Source organism: Pituophis catenifer, unplaced genomic scaffold, assembly GCF_029215685.1.
Source record: "Pituophis catenifer annectens isolate HBS135680 unplaced genomic scaffold, rPitCat1.0.hap2 SCAF_7, whole genome shotgun sequence".
NCBI lineage: Eukaryota > Metazoa > Chordata > Lepidosauria > Squamata > Colubridae > Pituophis > Pituophis catenifer.
In genome coordinates, this window is record NW_027256887.1 from 89,821,157 (window position 1) to 89,841,446 (window position 20,290).

Consider the following 20,290-nt stretch of genomic DNA (forward strand, 5'->3'; position numbering starts at 1 on the left):
TTATTATTATAATGGGCTATTGTTGAGTTGTGTTTTTAACCTGTATACAATCCAGAGTTGGGTGGCCTTATAATCAGTAATAAATGACTTATTTTTTTCTGACTGTTTTGCTACAACTCCTCTACTCCTCAGTAAGTATAGTATTGAGAGTTGTGATTATGTGAAAGCAGTTGTGTTGTATAGACCATGAAAGGGGTGTGTCCCTCAGTTGTTGGTCCACTAAGAAAAGGTTCTTGGGTCCCAGAAGGGGCTCTGTAAGGGCCTTCGGCTTTGCCATAGACGATAATCCTCACCCTCTCACTTGGGGGGAATGAAGTTGAACAGGCCTGTGCTTTCTCCACACTCCGCATTGGCAGGACATGGATTATGGGCATTTGAGTCAGGCTGCAACTCTGCGGTGACTTCGTGGGGTGCCAGAGCTGGCTGCAGCTCCCAGGAGAATAGTCCTACACTTACGACCGCAGTTGTGACCAGGATTTCCATTGCTAACCAAGGTGTTTGTTAAGTGAGTCAGTCCTTATTATACACCTTTTTTTGGCCAGGGTTGTTAAATGAACCATGCAGTCCTTAAGCAAATCTGGCTTCTCTGATTGCCCCCTGGGAAGGTCGCAACCGGCGAACCCATGACCAAGGGGCACCACAGCCATTGCAAATAGCAATAGCCCTTAGACTTATATACTGCTTTGCGGTGCTTTCCAGCCCTCTCTAAGTGGTTTACAGAGTCAGCCTCTTGCCCCAACAATCTGGGTCCTCATTTTATCGACCTTGGAAGGACAGGAGGCTGAGTCAACCTGGAGCCTGGTGAGATTTGAACTGCCAAATTGCAGGCAGCCGGCAGGCAGCAGAAGCAGCCGGTAGTCCTGCGTTCTAACCACTGGGCCACTGCGGCTCAAATACCTCCTGGTTGCCAAGCAGCTGGTCTTGCTGCGATGGTCGTAAGTGTGAGGACTGATCATTAGTCACTTTTCCAGTGCTATTTTGATTTTAAATACTTGGTTGTAAGTCAAGGAGGATCCGTACTTGCGGGAAAATCGCCCTTCCTCTCCAGATTGGCTTTTTTTGTGAACTTTACACTTGCTTGCAGTTGTGTTTCTTTCTCCGACTGCCTTTTTTCAGAGGGTGGGGCACCAGGGATGGATGCATTGTCCTGAAAGCCTTTGTTATTCGGAGAGTCCCCCTTCTGGGTGAGTTGGGGGGATCTGGGGGTGCTGTGGGATTGCCCAGACTCTTTGGGGGGAGGGGGGATTTTGGGATCCTTGCTCAGTTGGGCCAGCCAAGAACAATTTCCCTAAAAGGCAACTGGACTTTGTTTTGTGTTTCTTTGAAAATGTTTTGCTTCTCATCCAAGAAGCTTCCTCTCTTCTGAACAGACACATTCGGGCTTTCAGGCTCTCCTTAGATCTGGGCCTCCCCTCCCCCACCCCACCCTTGGCTGGCATGTCCTGTTTGGACCTACAATGCAGAGAGCTGATCAGTTTGGGACGGTGGGGGGGGGGGGCAGAGGGTTTCTGGAAGCCCTGGGCCAATTTTCTGCCTCCCAGGCGATGCTGTGAAAGTTGCTCCCTATGCTTGGAAAGAATGGTTGATTTGAACTTGCTGCCTCCTGCAGAGCCAAGCCGGCTTGGGAGGGCAGGTTAGCTGGGGAGATGAGCCAATCTGGCTCAGGGCGGACTGGGCTTAATGGGCTCACTGGTTTGTGCTTATGGGGAGGGCCTGTGTGTGCCTGCAAGGACCTAAGAGGAAGGGGGCTGTTGTCACCATTTTGGGTCCTGGGGCGGTGGGCAGCAAACCAGGCTGTCCATTGGGGTCCTGTGCTGGGGAGGAGGGGGGCTCTGCGGGGAGACGGGAAGGAGGGTCGTGAGCAGGGTTGGGAAAGGCTGGGCGAGGGCTGGACTTTCTCTACTGCCTCAAGAGAGGGGGAGGGGGAGGGGGTCCCAGCTGGTCCCAATAAGCCATCGCATCCTTCATTCCTTCGGGCATCGGGAGACCCCAGCCCCGATCCCCCACCCCCGCCTTGTCAAGGGCAGATCCCAGCTGGTCGGCTAACTTTAAAGCAGGAGTTTGGGCAAGGCGGGATGGGGACCACCAGGAAGGCCAGCTGTGCCGCCCAAGGCTGGGGAGCCTTTTCTGGAGCGGGTGGGGGGCTCAGGAGTGGCCGGGGGAGAGCGGCGGGTGGGCTCAGAGGCTGCCCCGAGCCCTGCCCATTGCCTGCCTGCTTCTCTGCGGAGGGGGTCCCGGCGGCCAGAGCGCCCCTCCCCTCCCGGCCCCTCCGTCTGGCCGCCGTCCGCGGGGGGCCGGCCCGGTGGGTCCCCGCCCAGCCGAGGGGAGGAGCGGCTGGCGAGCGGCAGCCGGAGCCGGCGAGGCGGGGCGGGCGGGCGGCCCGGCCGGGGGCTGCCGGCAGCCGAGCGAGCGAGGAGCGCCTCCCGCCGCCGTCATGGGCGGGCAGCAGCAGCAGCGGCAGCGGCGGCGGGGCCGGTCCGGGCGGCGGCGTCCCGGGAGCGGCCGCTGAGCCGGGCGGGGGTCCGGAGCGGCGGCGGCGGTGGGGGAGCCATGGCGCTGCGGCCGTCGGAGGGGGCGCCGGCCGGAGCTGGAGGCGGCAGCAGCGACGGCGCCCGGCAGCCTGACCGCCCCGGCGGCGCCCCGGCAGGGCCCCCAGCGGCGGGCGGCGGGTGCGGGTCCCGGCGGCGGCGGCGGCCGCCCCCCCCCCCGGCCGGCCGCGATGGCCTGACTTCCCCGGCGGAGGGCCGCAGGAGAGCCTCCCCGTCCGCGCCCATGGCCGCCCCGCCTCTGCCCGGCATCAGCAGCGTAACCTATGTCTTCGTTTACAGCCCCGGCGGGAGCGGCAGCGGGCCTGGGGGGGCGCCGGGCGCCGGGCCGGGCGTGGAGCACAGTCCGCACGCCGCGCCGGCTCCGCTGCGGGGCCCCAAGAAGAAGCTGTACAGCGCCGTGCCCGGCCGCCGCTTCATCGTGGTCAAGAGCTACGCGCCGCAGGGCGAGGGCGAGATCCAGCTCAACCGCGGAGAAGCCGTCAAGGGTGAGCCCGGGGAGGGGCGGGGGGGGCGGGGGTCCCGGCTTCACTCCTGCCCTGTCTGCTCACCTCGCGGGGTGAAATGGACCCAGACCATTGGCTCAGTCTGTCGCCAGGCGAGGCGTCTTGTGTGAAGAGCCCATATCTGCCTGGATTGGTTGGGCTGAGCGTGACAAATCAGGATAGAATGGCGGGGACCAGGGAGGCACCGGTGGGGTCGGTGTGGTGATGTGTGAATGGCGGGTGGGATGCCTTGCATCCAGTGTCCTCTGTGGCCCCTTTGTGCTGGGGCCTGTTTCCACGGACAGGGGAGTCAAGGCAATCCTGCCTGGGCACGTGGGGTGTGTGCCTGCAACAGATGAGGAAGAGTCAAGAGTTGCCACTCGAGGCATCTTGGGGTGCAGGAGAGTGCTTGGGCCCAGGAGGAAGCCTCTCCCGGGTGGACATGAACTCAGCCAGAGACAAAGAGACACCCACCCGTTTTCCCTCCTCGCTCCATTCTGCGTTTCCTGACCCCCCGAGGTGCTTCTTCTATCTCTGGGCTTGGATTTTCCGTAGCTGGGCAGCTGAGCCCTCTCTCCCTCTTGGGAGGGAGCCCGTTTGGTTTCTGACTTGGCAGAAGAGCTTCTCCCGGGGCTGTAGCGGTGTTTGAACCCAGGTTGACTCGAGGCGGCCTTCCCCACACAAGCAGTTAGAAACGGAGGCCGGAGCATCTCATGTTGTGCTCCACACCGTGGGTGCCTCTTGTGTGCTCACAGCATCTTCTGGAACCCGGTGCATCTGTGTGCACCCACTCATCACTGCAGCGCTGGCTGTTCTCGCAGGCAGCATGAGGTCATGTTGCAAAGATGCTCCTGCAGCACCCATGCATCAGTTGTCCTACCCAGAGGCACCTGTAAAACCAGAAGGGGGTCTTGGCATGTGGTACGCAGAGGCCTCCGCGAGAGACATTGGGGCGCAGAGAGGAGGGGAGCCTGCCTGAGGCTACCAGCCCTTGGGGGCATCCAGAGCAGCTGCCCTGTCTGGAGGCTGAGTCCTGCACGGCTTGTGGCTCTCCAAGCCCAAAGTGCCCGGGAGCATTTCTGGCCGGCCGTCGGTGGTGCAAGGGCACCTTTTCGTGACGCCCATGGAAATCGGCCATTGTCCTTGCAATCAGGCCGATTCTCATTTGTCTTCTGTGTGTAGAGTCTGTCTAGATGCTCTTGCTCCTTCTTGGTGTCCTGGGTTGCCTGCTGGTGTAGAAGGCTCTCTGGGAAAGTTCTAGACTTGGACAAAGATCGGGGGGGGGGAGGACAAAGTTTGTACAAAGCAGAGCCGCAAGGAGGAATTCTCAGTGGAAGAGGGTTAACTCTCTTAGTATAGAGATTAGTATAATCTCAGAATTGTGTCTCTTATCTTAAGTGCTGCTCCTGCTTGCAGCTTGACTGGCAGTGAGTTGTGAGGTGCTGAGTCAGACCACCACAGGAGCAAAAGTAAAGCCCCCCCCCCTCCCCCCCCCCGTGCTGTTTGATGTGCTCCCCTCAACGATTTGGCTTTCAAGTGCCACAGATACCTGCTACTTTCCCTGACCAGCTGTTGCGCGTGGGCTGCGTTGCACAAACACACACTGTTCCCGTGTGTGGCAGGGACTCCGGCATGGTCTTAGGATGTGGCCCAGCCATGACACGTCCCATGAGAACACCAGCTGCTGAGGCTCCCTCCCTCCTCCCCCCTTCTTCCCCAGAATTTATATTTGCAAAGACAGACATTGCAGCCAAGTGATGGCTGCAGGGAAGGGCCAGGATGAGACGGAGAGGGATGGTGGGATGGCCGGGTCTCTGGCTTGCTCCCTGCAACTGAGAGCCTCTCTGAAGATTTTGCCATACGAGCAAAGGCTTCCACTGGGCAAGTGGAACCAGGGGACACCCCCCCCCCTCGGTTCTTTTAATTCTGAGGATGTGGGGCTTGGAGGAGACTTGGAGCTGTAACAACCAGGAGTAGTTTGCCACAGTCAGAAGCAAGGAGAAATCCTCTCTGAATCCTGGCTACAGGACTGTCTGAGTCAGGGGTCTCCAGAGTTGAAGTCCAGAAGTCTTAAAGCTGCCAAGGTTGGAGACCCCTGGTCTCAGGTGAACCCAAGTACCAGCAATCCAGTTAGCCTGCCGAATGAATTACCCGGCTTCTGAATTTGCAGCAGAGGTGAAAAGGCCGGAGTTTGCCCAGCCCAGGAGGCCGGGGCAGAGCTAGCGGATATTCAAATTAAATGCGTGTGGCACATGTTCCTGGATGAACCTGTGCAATCTTCCACCAACCCGAGGAAGGGTCTTCTGCAAAGCCAGCCCATCAGGAGGGTTGCTAAGAGTTGACAGATAATCTCTCAGTCCTTCGGTATCGAAATGCTGATGCTCCACGGTGGATGGCTGAGCGTGAGAGAAGTCGTGCTGGGGTCCCGTGGGGCTCCCATGGAGGGTCCCCGCTAGCCTGGGGTGGGACCAGAGCCCTGATAGGCGCCCCAAGGCTTGTGCTTAAAAGGGGGAGGGGGAGGTCTTGGCTTTGGCTGGTTGAACGTCAAGAATTTGTCTCCTGGGATCTGGGTACAGGTAGCCCTCAAATTACGACCACAAGGGAGCCCCAGACTCCTGCTGCTAAGCGAGAACGTTGTTAAGTGAGCTTTGTCCCATTTCATGACGTTGGTTGTTAAGAGAATCTGGATTCCCCATTGACGTTGGCTGGTTGGAAAAGAGGATCACGTGACCCCGGGACACAGCGACCGTCATAAACACGAGCCAGTTGCTAAGGACCCGAATTTGGATCACGTGACCCTATGGGAACTGTTCACTGTGCGAAAAACGGTCATAAGTCACGTGCCATTGTAACTGAACGGTCACTAAATGAATGGTCATAAGTGGAGGACTGCCTGTAACCCAGACCTGGTGGAGGGTGGTGCGTGAACCATATGGCAGGCAGATTTCCTCTATTTATACACCTATGTGGGCTGGCATGTGTGCCACACAGGCAGACGGGCGAGAGGCTGAAACTTCTCTCACTGAAATATAAGGATAAGGAAATTGTGGTTCTGAAGCAAATACTGAGAAGAGTGAGAGAGATGAGAAGAGAATTTCATTTCTTGACCAAAATATTACTACAGAAAGGGGCAAATGCTGTTCTTAATGGGCACAGGGGGACTTTGGGGGGGGTAGATTTGGCTGGCAGTTGAGGGCAGGGAGAAGGTGGTAGGGCGGCCTGGCAAAGATGCTGGGCCACTGGAGGAAAAGAGAGCCGGGGAGGGGAGGGAGATGGGCGGGGGGGTTGAGGGGTGAGGGGGGGCAAAGGGGGGTCCTATCTTGGCAGTGAGGGGCTGCCAAAATTGTCCAAAGGCCCAGTTCTCGCACAGCCAGTGGGAAAAAAAAAGACCAAAGGCAAATCTGGAAGAGATGGGGGGCAGCCGGGCGGCTCGAAAGAGGGGCCGAGTACAGCTAGTCCTTGGCTTATGTTGAGCACCTAAGCTCTGTTGTTAAGTAAGACATTTGGCCCCATTTTATGACCTTTCTTGCCTGCAGTTAGTAACGTGGTTGTTGAGGGAACCCAGCTCCCCCCTTGACTTTGCTCGTTCAAAGGTTGCAGAAGGGGATCATGTGACACCATGACGGTCGTAAGTGTGAGCCAGTGGCCAAGCGTCTGAATCCTGATCACGTCACCATGGGAAAGCTGCCAAGGTGGCACCTGTGAAAAACAGCCCTGAGTCACTTTTTTCAATGCTCTTGTAACTTTGAACAGTCCCTAAATGAGCTGTCATAAGTCGGGGACAACCCTGCAAAGGAGGAGAAGGTGCCAAAGAGTTGGAGGATTCTTGCTAGATCCGGAGTTGTGACTCGAGGGATCTGGGGGTGCAGGACGGGGCTTGGACCCAGCGGAAGACCTGGGGAAGAAGCCTCCCTTGGGTGGACATGAACTCAGCCAGAGACGCAGAGGCAGCCTCCTCTTCTCCCCTTCCGCATCACACCTCGGGCAGGCCAGCTCCCGGTCAGGTGGCCGGACTCTTCTGGGTCGTTGCGCTCACAGGGCTGGGCTGGCCCCTCCTCCAAAGGCAACCGTGGCTGAAATCCTTGGGCGGTGCCCCCCACCCCCACCCCAATTTCCTCCACCAACGGGGCTGATCAGAATCTTTTGGCACCTTTGAGGAATCGCTCGGCTGTGCTGCTCTGCTCCCCATAAGCCCACCAGGCGTAAACGACCGAGAGTAGTAGTGTTACTCCTACTCTTCCAGCGCGGGGAGGGAGGTGCCACAAACCAGGATTAGTCATCCCACTCGAGATACAACAGTGGCATTAAATGGAAAGGAAAACCTTCGTCAGTCAAATGTCGTTCATAAGTCTTGCCAATAAAAGAATCTCCCTTCTTTGGTCCCTGAATCTTCCCGAAAGGACTGGCCAGGCGGGGCGCTGTCAGAAGCCAGCATGGGGGTCTCTCCAAAGCACCGGTGAGCAGGGGGGTCTCAGCCGGTTGCAGGCAGCTCCCTCCCCCCCCTTGAAGGAGCAAGCGGGCCCCTGTTAGCCACAGGGCCTGGGGGCTCTCCACATGCCAGGGCTTTGGGGAGGCAAAATTGGCTGGTTCGGGCAGCCAGTTGGCTGGAAGGGCGGCTTCGGTGGCAGCCCCACTTGCTGGGTTCACGGCGGGTGCCCTGAGACCCTTCCCCTCGAGCCCAGCGATGGGTTTGTAGCTCTTCTCCCGCTTGCAAACTTCCCCATACCCCGCCCAGGGCTTCTAGCTTCAAGGCATCCTAAGTCAGTTTACAAAACTGCTTGTGATTCAAGCCGGCCCGACTGATCTCCTCCTCCTCCTCCTCCACCACGGGGGAGGCTGTGGGATGCACAAATCTGATCGGGAGCCAGGAAGTTGGAGTGGATCCCTTCGAAATGCCTGGAGTGGAGAACCAATTGCCAGCCAGGGTGGGTGGGCTGCCAGCTAGGAAGGAAAGATGGGGAAGGGTCGGCTGAGACTCCAAGATTGTGAGGAGGGGGCTCAGCAACTCCTTGGAGCAGCCAGCCGAGCCGGCCAATCAGCCCAAGCTATGGCACAAAGGACGCGAGTCGCACTGCCATGGTGACGGAGGAGGCGTCTTTCAAAGCAGCCTTTGATGTTGAGCTGGTTGTGGGGAGGGGGTGCAGGAATGAAGCCCCCCCCCAAGAGAGAGACAAAGAGGCATCTCCGGCTGTTGCTCCAATGGAGAAGCAGGAGGAAACGTGCAAAGATGGCTCTGGAGTTAGCAAAGAAAGGGGCTTTGTAGTCCCTTTCGACGAAGCGCTAACCAAGGTTACCCAACCAGCCCAAAGGCTACTGTGGCTTCCTTGAGGAGCCAAATCCCTTCCGTGCCTCCACTTCCCCTGCGCAGAGAATTCTCCTTGGCCCCGGAGCTTCCCTTCCTTCGAGAGGCTTCGTGTGACTCTCCCAGTTTCCCTCTTCTGCCAGGATGGGGCTTTGCCCACCTGTGGCCGTGCAGGCAGCCCTCGACTTACAAGCACAATGGAGCCCAAAATTTTGGTTGTTAAGTGAGTTTTGCCCCATTTTACGAACTTTCTTTCCGCAGTTGTTAAGAGAACCATGCAGTGGTTAAACAAGTCACACAACCAGTCATTAAGTGAATCTGGCTTCCCCATTGACTTCACTGGTCAGAAGGTCGCAAAAGGAGATCAAGCAAAAGGAGTTGCCAAGCATCTGCAAATCGTGTGATCATGGGGATATTGCAATGGTCATAAGTGTGAAAAATAGTCGTAAGTCCCTTTTTTCAGTGCCAGTGAAAGTTTGAATGATCACTAAATTAACTGTTGTAAATTGAGAACTGCCTGTAATCCTCCACCGCCCCCACGACAACAACCACAAACAGTCACTAAGTGAATGGTCGCAAGTTGAGAACTAGCTCTATTTCTGTTGAAACCAGTATTGTGCCCATAGGGCAAAGTTCCTGTTTCTCTTTCTGGGGAGGGTCTGGAACCCCCAGACGATTGGCTGCTTCCTCCAACGTTCCCAGGCTTTGAGCAGGGGGCTGGACTAGAAGACCTCCAAGGTCCCTTCCAGCTCAATTCTGATTCTGATTCAGCCCCCCCCCCCCGCCCACTCCTGATATGGGTCAGTCAGATCTAGGAGGGAATAGGGAATTCGCCCTGCCCCACTCACCACGGGACAATTTAACAATTCCATTTAGTTATTTAAAATAAATAAAAGTTATTTTAATTTCTGTCCTTTTCATCTCATTCTGTCCCTCCCTCCCTCCGTTCGCATCCTTCCTTTAAGGATTCTGTTCCACCATTTCTTGGCTGTTAATGTAGCTCTTGTCCTGCGGTGGCCAAGGGTCAGAGGCCGGACCTAGGAGGGGAGATGCCCCTCTCCTCAACCTCCGGGGAGTGGAAGTGCTGTTCTCTCCTGGGGGCTCTTCTCTGGGGGTAGAAAGGAGGGGTCTGCAGCCCCAATCCTCCCCCCCATTGAGAGAGGCAAGAGGGAGGGGCCGCTTTTCAGCATGGGCCAGCAGGAGCAAAGGACTGCAGCTGGCTCTGAACTTTATGACCATTCGTTTAGTGACCAAAGTTACCATGGCAGGGGAAAAACTGACTTGGGACCTTGATTCACACTTACGACCCTTGCACTGGTCACGGGATCAAAATTCAGAGGCTGGACAACCAACTCTTCTTTATGACGGTCGCAATGTCCCGGGGTCCCGTTTGCTCACCTTCTGACACGCAACATCAATGGAGGAAGCCAGATTCCCTGAACAACCGGGCAGCTAACTTCACAACTGCACTGATTCACATAACGACGGTGGCAAGAAAGGTTGTAAAATGGAGCAAAGCTCACTTAAATGTCTCATTTAGCAACAGAAATGCTGGGCTCCATGGAGGCCATTAGAGGAAGGAGGGAGGAAGGGAAAGTGGGGCACGGGAGAACGTCCTCCGACCAGCTTGTCCAGCTTCCGGGGGGTTTGGGCGTGAGGTGGGGAGGGGGGCTCTGCCTTCCCTGGTGACTGTCTCTGTCTTGGTCCTTTGCTTCTCGCCAGCTGGCTGTTCTGTGCTGCCTCTTGCTCATCTCTTGCATGACCATCCATGCTCAGGGCTCCATGGCTCACCTCATCAGCTGGGTAACTATGGCCTTTCTTCCTCTTCCTCACTTCTCCTGGCTTTCTCCTCATCCCACGCCTGCCTCCTCTTCCTCTCCCTCTGGCCCTTCGTGCTCCTGGCTGGTCCTCCTTGCACGTGGCGGCGGATCCGACCTGGGGCAGGAGGAGGAGGAGGAGGAGGAGCCCTCTCTGCCCACCCAGCAGGAACCCAGCGGCCCCCTCTGGAGGCCTAGAGAATGAGGAGGAGGAGGAGGCTCAGATACGCTCGGTTGCTGCTTGGGCCGAGGGGGCTGAAGCCTTCCCTCAGGCCACCACACCCAGGTAACATGTAACAGAACCACAGAGTCGGAAGGGACCTTGGAGGTCATCTAGTCCAGCCAGCCCCCCCCCCGCCCAAGCAGGAGACCCTACACCATTTCTGACAGAGGGCAGTCCAGTCTCTTCTTGAAAGCCTCCAGGGATGAAGCTCCCACCACTTCCGAAGGCAACTTCCGCTCCGTGGGTGGATTGCTCTCCCTGTCAGGAAATTCCTCCTTATTTCCAGGTTGAATCTCTCCTTGGTCAGTTCCCATCCATTATTTGGAAGCAACTCAAGAAGTCCCGTCCCCCACCCCCCAGTGCACTGAAGTACAGGGAGTCCTCAGCTTAATGACCATAGTTGCACCCAAAATTTCTGTCCCTAAGCGGGACATTTGCCTGGGACCTCTCTTGCCACGGCTGTTAAGTGAATCACTCCAGTTGTCAAATCAGTCACATGGTTGTTAAGTGAATCTGGCTCCCCTGTTGACTTTGCTGGTCGCAAAAGGGGATCACATGACCCTAGGACACGGCGACCGTCGTAAATATGAATGGGTTGCCAAGTGTCTGAATTTTAATCACGTGACCACGGGAATGCTGCAACGGTCGTGAGGGTGAAAAACTCTCATCGGTCACCTATTTGAGTGCCGTTGTAACTTTGAACGGTCACTAAATGAAGTGCTGTAAGTCGAGGCCTGCCTGTATCAGGAGGAAGAGGGGGAGCCGGAGGCTGTTCCTCTAGACCAGGGGTCTCCAACCTTGGCAACTTTAAACCTAGCGGACTTCAACTCCCAGCATTCCCCAGGCTTAAAGTTGCCACGGTTGGAGACCCTCAAAGCACTTCCTCCCTCCCTCCCTTCTCTTGCCTCCCTAGCAGGGCTGACAGGTGAGAGACCCCATGCAGGTGGGCTTGGAAACTTCTCCCACCACCCACCACCCACCCCCACCTGCTGCCAGCGTCCATGGGGAGAATCCAGAGTGTGGTAAATTTGTGCTCAGCCTCCGTCCTCTCCAGCCTGCTAAAGGTCCCCCTGGCAAATGGGGGAGGGGGGGGAGAGAGATGGGGGTGCAGCTAATTTGGGGTGACCCATGATCCCCAGGAGTTTAGAGTGGGATTATGGATTATATATCAGTGAACCATCTCTGGGGCCAGAAGGTTTTGCAGGAGAATAAATTCTGCATAAATTTCCGAGCCGTCCATTTGGGATGGTGGAAATGGCTTTCCCCTAAATTCCCCTTTATGAGTCCTCTAATTATTCACTTAATCGTTCATTATTCGTGTTTGAGCAATAGTAATCTGTCCTGATTATCTTTCTTTCCCCCCAAATACAGGGCCAATTTTTGTAGTTTGGAGGTAAATGAATGCAGATAAAAACAGTCTCCCAGATTTCACAAGCTCTGCATATTTTCCAATCATCCTTTTTTCTTTCCTTTTTCCTTTTTCTTTTTTTTTTAACAATATTCAGTTGCTCTCTGGAAGCCTCTAGTCTAAGAAAAGGCAGAATGACTGGGACAGAAAAATTTTGCTGTGGCTCCTGGCCAGGGGTGAAATGCTCCCAGTTCGGACCGGATCACTTGATCCGGTAGCGATGGAGGCGGGTGGTTCGGAGAACAGATAGCAAAATTCCCTGCCCCCCCCCCACCACCACCACCATGCCCAGCTGAGCCACACAATCATCAGAGGCTTTTTTTTTTACTTTTAAAAGCATTTTTTCTACAACCTCTTTGGCCGAAAAAATGCTTTTAAAAGGAAAAAAAAAAAGGTTGGCCACACCCACCCAGTCACATTACCCCCCCACCAAGCCATGCCAACAGAACCGGTAGTAACAAATTTTAGATTTCACCCCTGCTCCTGGCTCTGATTCCACCAGCTGGGCACCTTCAGCACCAGTCAAGGGAGGCTGTTTCTCACCTTGTAATTAATTCCCCCCCCACACCCCTTTGCCAGAGGCACCTCCTGCATTTCATTTGGTCTAAATGACCTCAGGCGGTCTCTATTTTGATCTCCACTGGCCTCTTTGGATTTTGTCCTTTTCCTCCCCAATGTGGGCTGCCTTGTCTTGTCTTGGGAGAGCAGCCAATGGGCCTCCTGTGTGCCTCCTGCAGAGACCCCTTGCTGATGGAAGGGGGAGATGCTAATTGTGCCTTGGGGAGAAGGATCCCCAGGGGAAGACCAGCTCTCTACCTTGAGACCGGGAGCGCTGCTGGGTCTGGGAAGCCCTTCCGACTTCTGTGATTGACAGCAGGGACCCCTCCTCCGGTTGGTGGAAAGGGGCATGATCCAGGGTGGATGGTCCGTGCGGAGGCATTGAGAAACCCCCACCCCCTGGCCTCATTCCTGGGTTGCCCCCTGCCAATCAGAGCACCAGAGGTGCCAAGTGGGAAATTCTGGATGTGGGGGTACCAGAGCAGAGAATGCCCACTCGCTAGGCTTCTGGTGGCCTTAATTCCCCAGGCGGTCGAGGGCTGCTGCCACCAGAGAGGGAGAGACCCCTTTTCAGCCACAACAATTTGGAGGCTCAGCTGGGCCTCCCAAAGCTTTAACTTTTCAGTGACCCCAAGTACCCCCACCCCACATCAGTCAAGGTGAAGGAATTTAGCTACGTAATCAGTTGGATGGGGGGGCTAAAAATACCTTTGACCTTGATTGCCCTTCGTTTGCATAAGTGCTGCCACCCCTGAGCAGCCCAAGAGACTCTGCCAGTGCAAGGGAAGCTTCGCTGCTACCTCTGAACAGGCAGGGAGAGAGATGGGTGGCTGCGGTCGTCTTAGAATAACAGAGTGGGAAGGAACCCTTGAGGTCTTCTAGTCCAACCCCCTGCTCAGGCAGGAAACCTTTTATACCATTTCAGACAAGCAGTTGTCCAATCTCTTCTTCAAAACCTGCAGTGTTGGAGCACCCACAACTTCTGGTGGCAAGCTGTTCCACTGGTTAATTGTTCTCACTTGACAAGAAATTCTTCCTTAGTTCTAGGTTGCTTCTCTCCTTGATTAGTTTCCATCCGTTGCTTCTTGCCCTGCATTCTGGTGCTTTGGAGCATAGGTTGCCTCCAGAAGTTGTGGCTTCTAGAGGCTTTCAAGAAGAGATTGGCGAACCATTTATCCAGAATGGTCGAGGGTCTCCTGCATGAGGAGGGGGTTGGGCTAGAAGGCCTCCAACTCTGTTATTCCAGTTATTCCTGTTGAAGGATGGCAGCCTCCTGGCAGGGCAGAGCCAGTGCAAGCAGAGGAAAGGGAGGAGGGGGGGGGAAGGAGAGAAAGAAGATGGCCCCCCTCGCCCTCCCTCCAGCAACAATGGACTTGGGGTTGTGCATTCATAGCTTGTTGGTTTTGTGGATCTGATAAAGCCGCCATCTGCTCCTTAGGCTGAAGGAGCACAAATCCCCGGCTTTGATTGACCCCCTCTCCCTCCCCCCCCCCTTCTGCAGGGAAATATTCCCCCCAAGACTTAATGAGGGTGACGTCATGCAGGGTTTGAGCAGCTGCGGCTGCTGCAGGGGTCTTTCGGGGTGAACCCCAGAGACCTCACACCGTGGTGAGGGGTGGGGGTGGGTTCGAGGTTTTTCCAGCAATTGAGAGACCCTCTCTCCCACCACTCCCCCAGGAGCTGAAGGGGCATGCGTAGGTTCATCCCTGCAACAATAACATCCCTGTGAGATAGGCCAAGGGAATGGGGCCCAGGAAGTGTCCATGGCTGAAGAGGCCCCCATGGCGTCTTCCTGGCTCTCCTTGAGCCCCGGATGAAGGGGGTCTTTAATGGCCAACGGCCCTGATCTGCTTTGCAGGCTGCTGGGCCCCCAGTGGCCATGGGAAGTGCAAGTCATCAGTGAATAGCAATTCAGCTAGCCCTCTGCTTATGACCACAATTTGGGACCATTGATGTCACCTTCTTCAGTGCTGTCGTAATGTCAAATGATCACTAAATGAACTGTCGTAAGTCAAGGACTCCTTGTATGGCATCAGTTAATACCTATCAAGTGCTCAAAGCCCACGGTGTTTGTTGAGGTCCAGCTTGGAGCCTCCTTTGTGATGTTTGCGATCTCAGGAACTTCTCGCTCTGTTCTCCTGGTGAAGTTTCTTTCCATCAAGCAATCTGCAACGGAGCATCCTAAATGGCTGAAACGCTCTGATGTCTCATGTAGAGTAGAACAGAACAGAACAGCACAGCAGGAGTCGGAAGGGACCTTGGAGGTCATCTAGTCCAACCCCCCCCCATCCAAGCAGGAGACCCTACACCATTTCTGACAGACGGCTGTCCAGTCTCCTCTTGAAAGCTTCCAGCGATGAAGCTCCCACAACTTCTAAAGGCAACTTCTGTTCCGTGGGTTGATTGTTCCCACGGTCAGAAAATTTCTCCTTAATTCCAGGTTGCTTCTCTCTGTGGTTAGTTTCCATCCATGACTTTCTCCTTTGGCTCCCTTTGGACTGGTCCTCTGCAGAATAAAATGGTTGTTTTGCATGGCAAAACCATTTGGGCCCAGGGCCACCCTTGAGAATGACAGGCACACATCAGGAGGTAGCACTTGCCTTTGCCCTGTCCCTAGATGATCTCAACCAGCACTGATGACACTACCTAGCCGGGTAATGAAATGTCTGCAAGAAATCAACCGAGCGCAGAGAGCAGCAAGGACCCCTCCTCTCAACCCTGAGCTACAAAGATTCTCCTTCATTGAGGCTCCAGCCTGGTCTCCGGTGCTGAGCTTTCCTAGTTGTTTCCCATCCAACTGTCAATTAAGTTTGATCCTGCTTAGCTGCCAGCATCTATCCAAAGTGGCTGAGGTTGCTTTGACACTGACTAGATGGATGCAACCGGGCAGTTTTATTGGCTGAGATGCAGAAATGATTTTTTTTCTTCTGGGATCTTTATTTGTGTTTACTTTCCCATCTTCCCAACTGCCTGGCTTCCTCCTGAAATCCCGTCCAGGTAGCTGGTCTGGGTGCTGCCCCATGTCGGGACCTTGGCCAGAGGTACAGGTGCAAAGCCGGAAGAGGGGGGCAAGAGTAACGTGGGTGGGTGGTTTTCTCCCCCTCTTTTCTTATTTTCGGCTCACAAATTCCAGGGGACAAAGCGGGTCTGGGCGGCTGCTTTGCATCTGAACATCCTCCTTAACTTAGCATGGAGCCATTCAGGCCGGCTCTCCAAACTTGGCAGCTTTAAGACTTGTGGACTTTAACTCCCAGAATTCCCCAGCCAGCATTTGTAGAGTTGAAGTCCACAAATCTTAAAGTTGCCAAATTTGGAGATCTGGAGAATCCCTAAGACTGCCTGCCTGCCTCTCTCTCTCTCTGTGTGTCTCTCTCTCCCTCTCCATCCATCTATCACCTATCTATATCATCTATCTATCCTATCTCCATCCATCCATCCATCCATCCATCTTTCTAACTGGAGGGGGCTGCTGGATTGATGGCAGTCTCCAGCTTCCCCCTCCCCCCCCACTTTCTGCTCTCCCCCCATCCATCCTTTTTAATTACCAGATTGATGTATTTATTCTTGTTGTGTTCTTTGGCCATTGTTTACTTTATTGCTTTATTATTTTACTTCTGTTTCCATGCCTCTTTGGTTCCCCCCCTTTTTTTTATTAAAATAGGGTGGCCCCTCACCATAAATCTTTATTAGGGGGACAATTCAGGAAGCTGCTGCTGCCGCCTGGGTTGAGCTCTGCTGGAGTCCCCTGAGGGAGCCCCTGCCTGGTCTGGTGCCTGGGCCCTGCGCACTGGATCCATTTTGGCCCAGATCACAAGAGATCTGGCATTGCAAAGAGTAGATCTCTCAGCCAAGGGTTTTCTGGAGGGGGAAGCGATCCACTGTCCTACATCCAAAGCAAGTAATCCATGCATTGGCCAGCATGGAGGAGGAGGAGAAGCTGTGGGGGTTCCATCACTGGAGGTTTTTAAGAGGAGGCTGGACAGCCGCTCCTCCAGAATGGGGGAGGGTCTCCTGCTTGAGCAGGGGGTTGGACTAGAAGACCTCCGAGGTCCCTCCCAACTGTTATTCAGAGGATGGGCAGGAGGGAGTTCTGGCCGTGTGGGCATGAAGCCCATCCAGGTGGCAGCCTGTATTGTTTCCTTCTGGACTGTCCCAGGAAATTGACATTTGTGCAAAGCTACAGGTCCTTGTCTTACAACAGTTCATTTAGTGACCGTTTGAAGTTACAACAGCACTGAAGAAAGTGATAGGACCATTTTTTCACACAATTCGGATGTTTGGCAGTTGGCGCCTCTTTATGAAGGTGGCCACGTGATGGCCTTTTCTGACCTTCTGGGAAGCCAAGCCAACCTGGGAAGCCAGATTCACTTAACAACCGTGGCAAGAAAGGTTGTAGAGTGGGGCAAAACTCATTTAAGTAACAACTGTCTCACTTAGCAGCAGAAATTGTGGCCTCCATTGGGCCATAAGAGGAGGACTCCCTTCCTCCTGGAAGGTTGGCGCCCCGGAGAAGGAAAGGGGGAGAGGAAGGCTGCCCCTCCGCCAAGCGCCCTCCAGCTGCAGGGAGGAGGAGGAGGAGGAAGCAGCCGCCCTCCGCCCACCCGGAGGGAAAGTGAAACGGCTCGGTTGCTTCGCTTGCTTTAATCCAGCCCGGTCTCCAAGGAGATGGCGGATTGTCAGAAAGCGAAGCCTTCCGCGGGTGGGAGGAAGCGTCAGTGCCTGGGCACTCAGGCTCCGGAGGGAACCTGCCTAGCAACGTGCCGAGTCTGGATTGGGAGGCTCAGGCCGGAAAGCTGGAGAGAGACGGTGCAGCCTCAGCCTGGCTGGGGCCTTCATCGCGTTCCTGTAGCAAGCGGGGGAGACAGGCGTTCCCCCGTTTACGACCGTTCATTTAGGGACCGCTCAGAGTTAAAGCGGCGGCACCGGAAAAAGCAGCTTACGGCCATTTTTCAGCACTTACAACCTTTGCAGCATCCACCTGAACAACGCTTGGCAACCGACTCGTATTTATGACGGTTGCAGTGTGATCTCTTTTGGCGACCTTCTAACGGGAATCACATGACCCCGCAGCCGTCATAAATATGAGCCAGTTGCCCAATGTTCAAATTGTGTTCAGGTGACCGTGTGGGGATGCTGCGAGGGACGTAAGTGTGAATCACAGTCATCGGTCACTATTTTCAGTGCCGTTTTAATTTTGAATGACTACTAAATGAATGGTTGTAACTCAAGGACTTATCTGGTATCCTCTGCAACGAATTCCTTACGTGTCTCCATAATCTCTCAATTCTTCCTGAATATCCTCTTTTTTTCCTCCTGCATCAGCCCATCTACTTTTCTGGCGGTTTTTCTTTTTTCCCCATTTGAATTATTCCTCTTCATGCTTTTCTTTTCCCTTTTGCCTCTCCACAAATTGTTACGTTGCACACTTTTTTTCTCCATTCCGTGTTCAGAAGGAAACATTCAGCCCCTTAAACTTGCTTAGCGTCCTGCCTGTGACGAGATGGAGCCATGATGGTCTCTTCCTGGCTTGGGCTGCTCCTCCTTTCTGACCTGCTGGGAATTTGAAGGCTTGACGTTCTGAATAACCACCCAGTTATACGGGTTTCTTTTTTTCACCAGTTCCCTATTTTTTTAGTTTTCTGTCCTCAAATGTGTCTATTTTGGACATCTGTGACATTTCCCATTTACATGCACAGGGGGCCAATTTACAACTGGTCACTTAGCGAGCTTGCTTACACTTAAACAGGTACTTATGACCAGTGGAGGGATTCAAGTAATTTAACAACCGGTTCTCTGCCCTGATGATTTCTTCCAACAACCAGTTTCTGCTCAGAAAGTTAACAACCGGTTCTCCCGAAGGGGTGCAAACTGGCTGAATCCCACCACTGCTTATGACCCAGATTCAAAGATCTGACGGCCGCCTCTCCTGTGGTCGTGTGGTCAAATTGGGGCCACAGTCCATGTGACCATGGTTTACATCTTTTTGCTGGAAAGTAGCAGACAATGGATTTGCTTAACGACTTCAGATTCACTTAATGACCATCACAAAATCAGATCAGACACCCGATGACCCGCTTAACAGCCGGAGTGTCTTAGTTCCATAATTCTGGGATCAATTACAGTCATAAATTGGGGACTACCTACATACTAAAATACAAGCAATAAAGTGATACTTTGCCAAAGACTCCAAATCGGGGTCACCCCATTAGGACCAAATTTAGAACTGACCCCCTCCCCCCCATTGGTTCCAAGTACCCTCATTTAGAGCAGGGGGTCTATTTATTTCTCCGTTTCTTTATTCATTCAATTTTTGCAGCCGCCCCTCTCAGTCAATGCCTGAAAATGATATTTTTTCAGGTCAAGGAACTTAGGTAGGTAAATAATAATGTTTCCCAGCACCCTTGATGAGAGGCAGCGCTCCAGTGATGAAAATGGGCCACGTTCAAGGGAAGTCATATATTTATATTTATTTAGCTGTCGGTATCTGATGGAACCTCCCTCCACGATTCGAGGGAACACAGTTTGAAAAATCTGGATTTAGAATAGCTAGGAAATTGGTTTGGTTATCATGCCATGCGTGCATCTCCCCAATCTTTGTGATTGAAGTGCCCCTTTCCCTGCCCTAAAATCTCCTTTATTTCACCGTCACTTCAAAACGAGGTGGGTGGTAAATCACTTTAATAAATAAACAAATCTCAGTGTTTTGGGCAACAGAAGATCCCCAGGAACGAAGAGAACAGAATGAAAGAGTTGGAAGGGGCATAGAATTGAATGAGCTGGGAGGGACCTTGGAGGTCTTCTAATCCAGCCCGCTGCTCCAGCAGGAGACTCTACACTATTTTTTCAGACAAGTGACTCTCTGGTCTCTTCTTCAAAACCTCCAGTGATAAGAGCGCCCACGATTTCTGGAGGCAACTTCTGTTCCACTGGTTAATTGTCCTCACTGTCAGGAAATTTCTCCTTAATTCCAGGTTGCTTCCCTCTTTGATGAGTTTCCAACCATTGTTTCTGAGTTGGAGGGGACCTTGGAGGTCTTCTATTCCAACCCCTGCAGGGGTGACCAGGGAATCGTGACTAAGTACCTGAGGGCAGGACAAGAGGCAAAGGATAGAAACTAATCAAGGAGAGAAGCAGTCTGGAACTAAGGAGAAATTTCCTGACGGAACAATTAATTAACCAGAGGAACAACTTGCTCCAACACTGGAGACTGGACAGCCATTTCTCCAGGATGGCAGAGGGTCTCCTGCTTGAGCTGCTGGCTGGACCTCCAAGGCCCCTTCCAACTTTGTCATTCTCTTGTCTCCTTTTCTGACTCCCCCCACCCTGTCCGCTTCCTTTGACAGCCATCATATTCCTGTTCTCACATGCAGCCAAGTCTTCCCAGCTCCAGCACAGAAGCCCTGCAGGTTGTTGGCCCCAGCCCTCCCGATGCCTTTTTTTGTCTCCTGACGATTCTACTTCCCATTCTTCCTCTTGCAGCCTTGGCCCCCTGCCAGCCCCTGGAAAGGACCAGAAATCACGTGGGCAGAAATTGGGTAATAAAAAGACTAATTTCAGCCCAATTTCAGGCCCTTTTCATGAAGGCTGCAGATCCCAAAGTCCTTCTTGTGCCATTCTGCCTCTTATTTATGGAGGGGGAGGGGGGATGACACCCACCCACACAGAAGGGAACTGGTGCACCGGTGGGTGGATGGAGGGGAGGGGAAGCAGAGGGTAGGAGGGCTGGGCAGGGAATGGCATTGATTAAGCCTGATTGGGTCATCTTCTCAGCTGCTTCTTTGGCTTGCTCCTTCCCTGCATAATTGGCTTGCTTTGGGGGAGCCCTCTGTGTGCAGAGACCTGAAAAGGAAGAAAGAGATCAGCCCACTGAAAAGCAGCCCCTTTGCTCTGGGGGGAGGGGCAGAGTCCCTGGCCCCCCAACCACTGCTGGGGTCTTGCAGGGACTGCCCAG

The 20,290-nt window shown here is 54.0% G+C and overlaps 1 protein-coding gene across 1 annotated transcript in view; it reads left to right on the forward strand.

Annotated features, from left to right (window-relative positions):
- SHANK3 (SH3 and multiple ankyrin repeat domains 3) overlaps positions 1-20,290 on the forward strand; it is a 197,595-nt gene that overhangs the window by 91,162 nt on the left and 86,143 nt on the right. Inside the window, exon 11 of the mRNA XM_070947935.1 lies at positions 2,829-3,034. Within this exon, the coding sequence (XP_070804036.1) occupies positions 2,829-3,034 (206 nt within the window). The remainder of the gene's footprint in view (positions 1-2,828; positions 3,035-20,290) is intronic.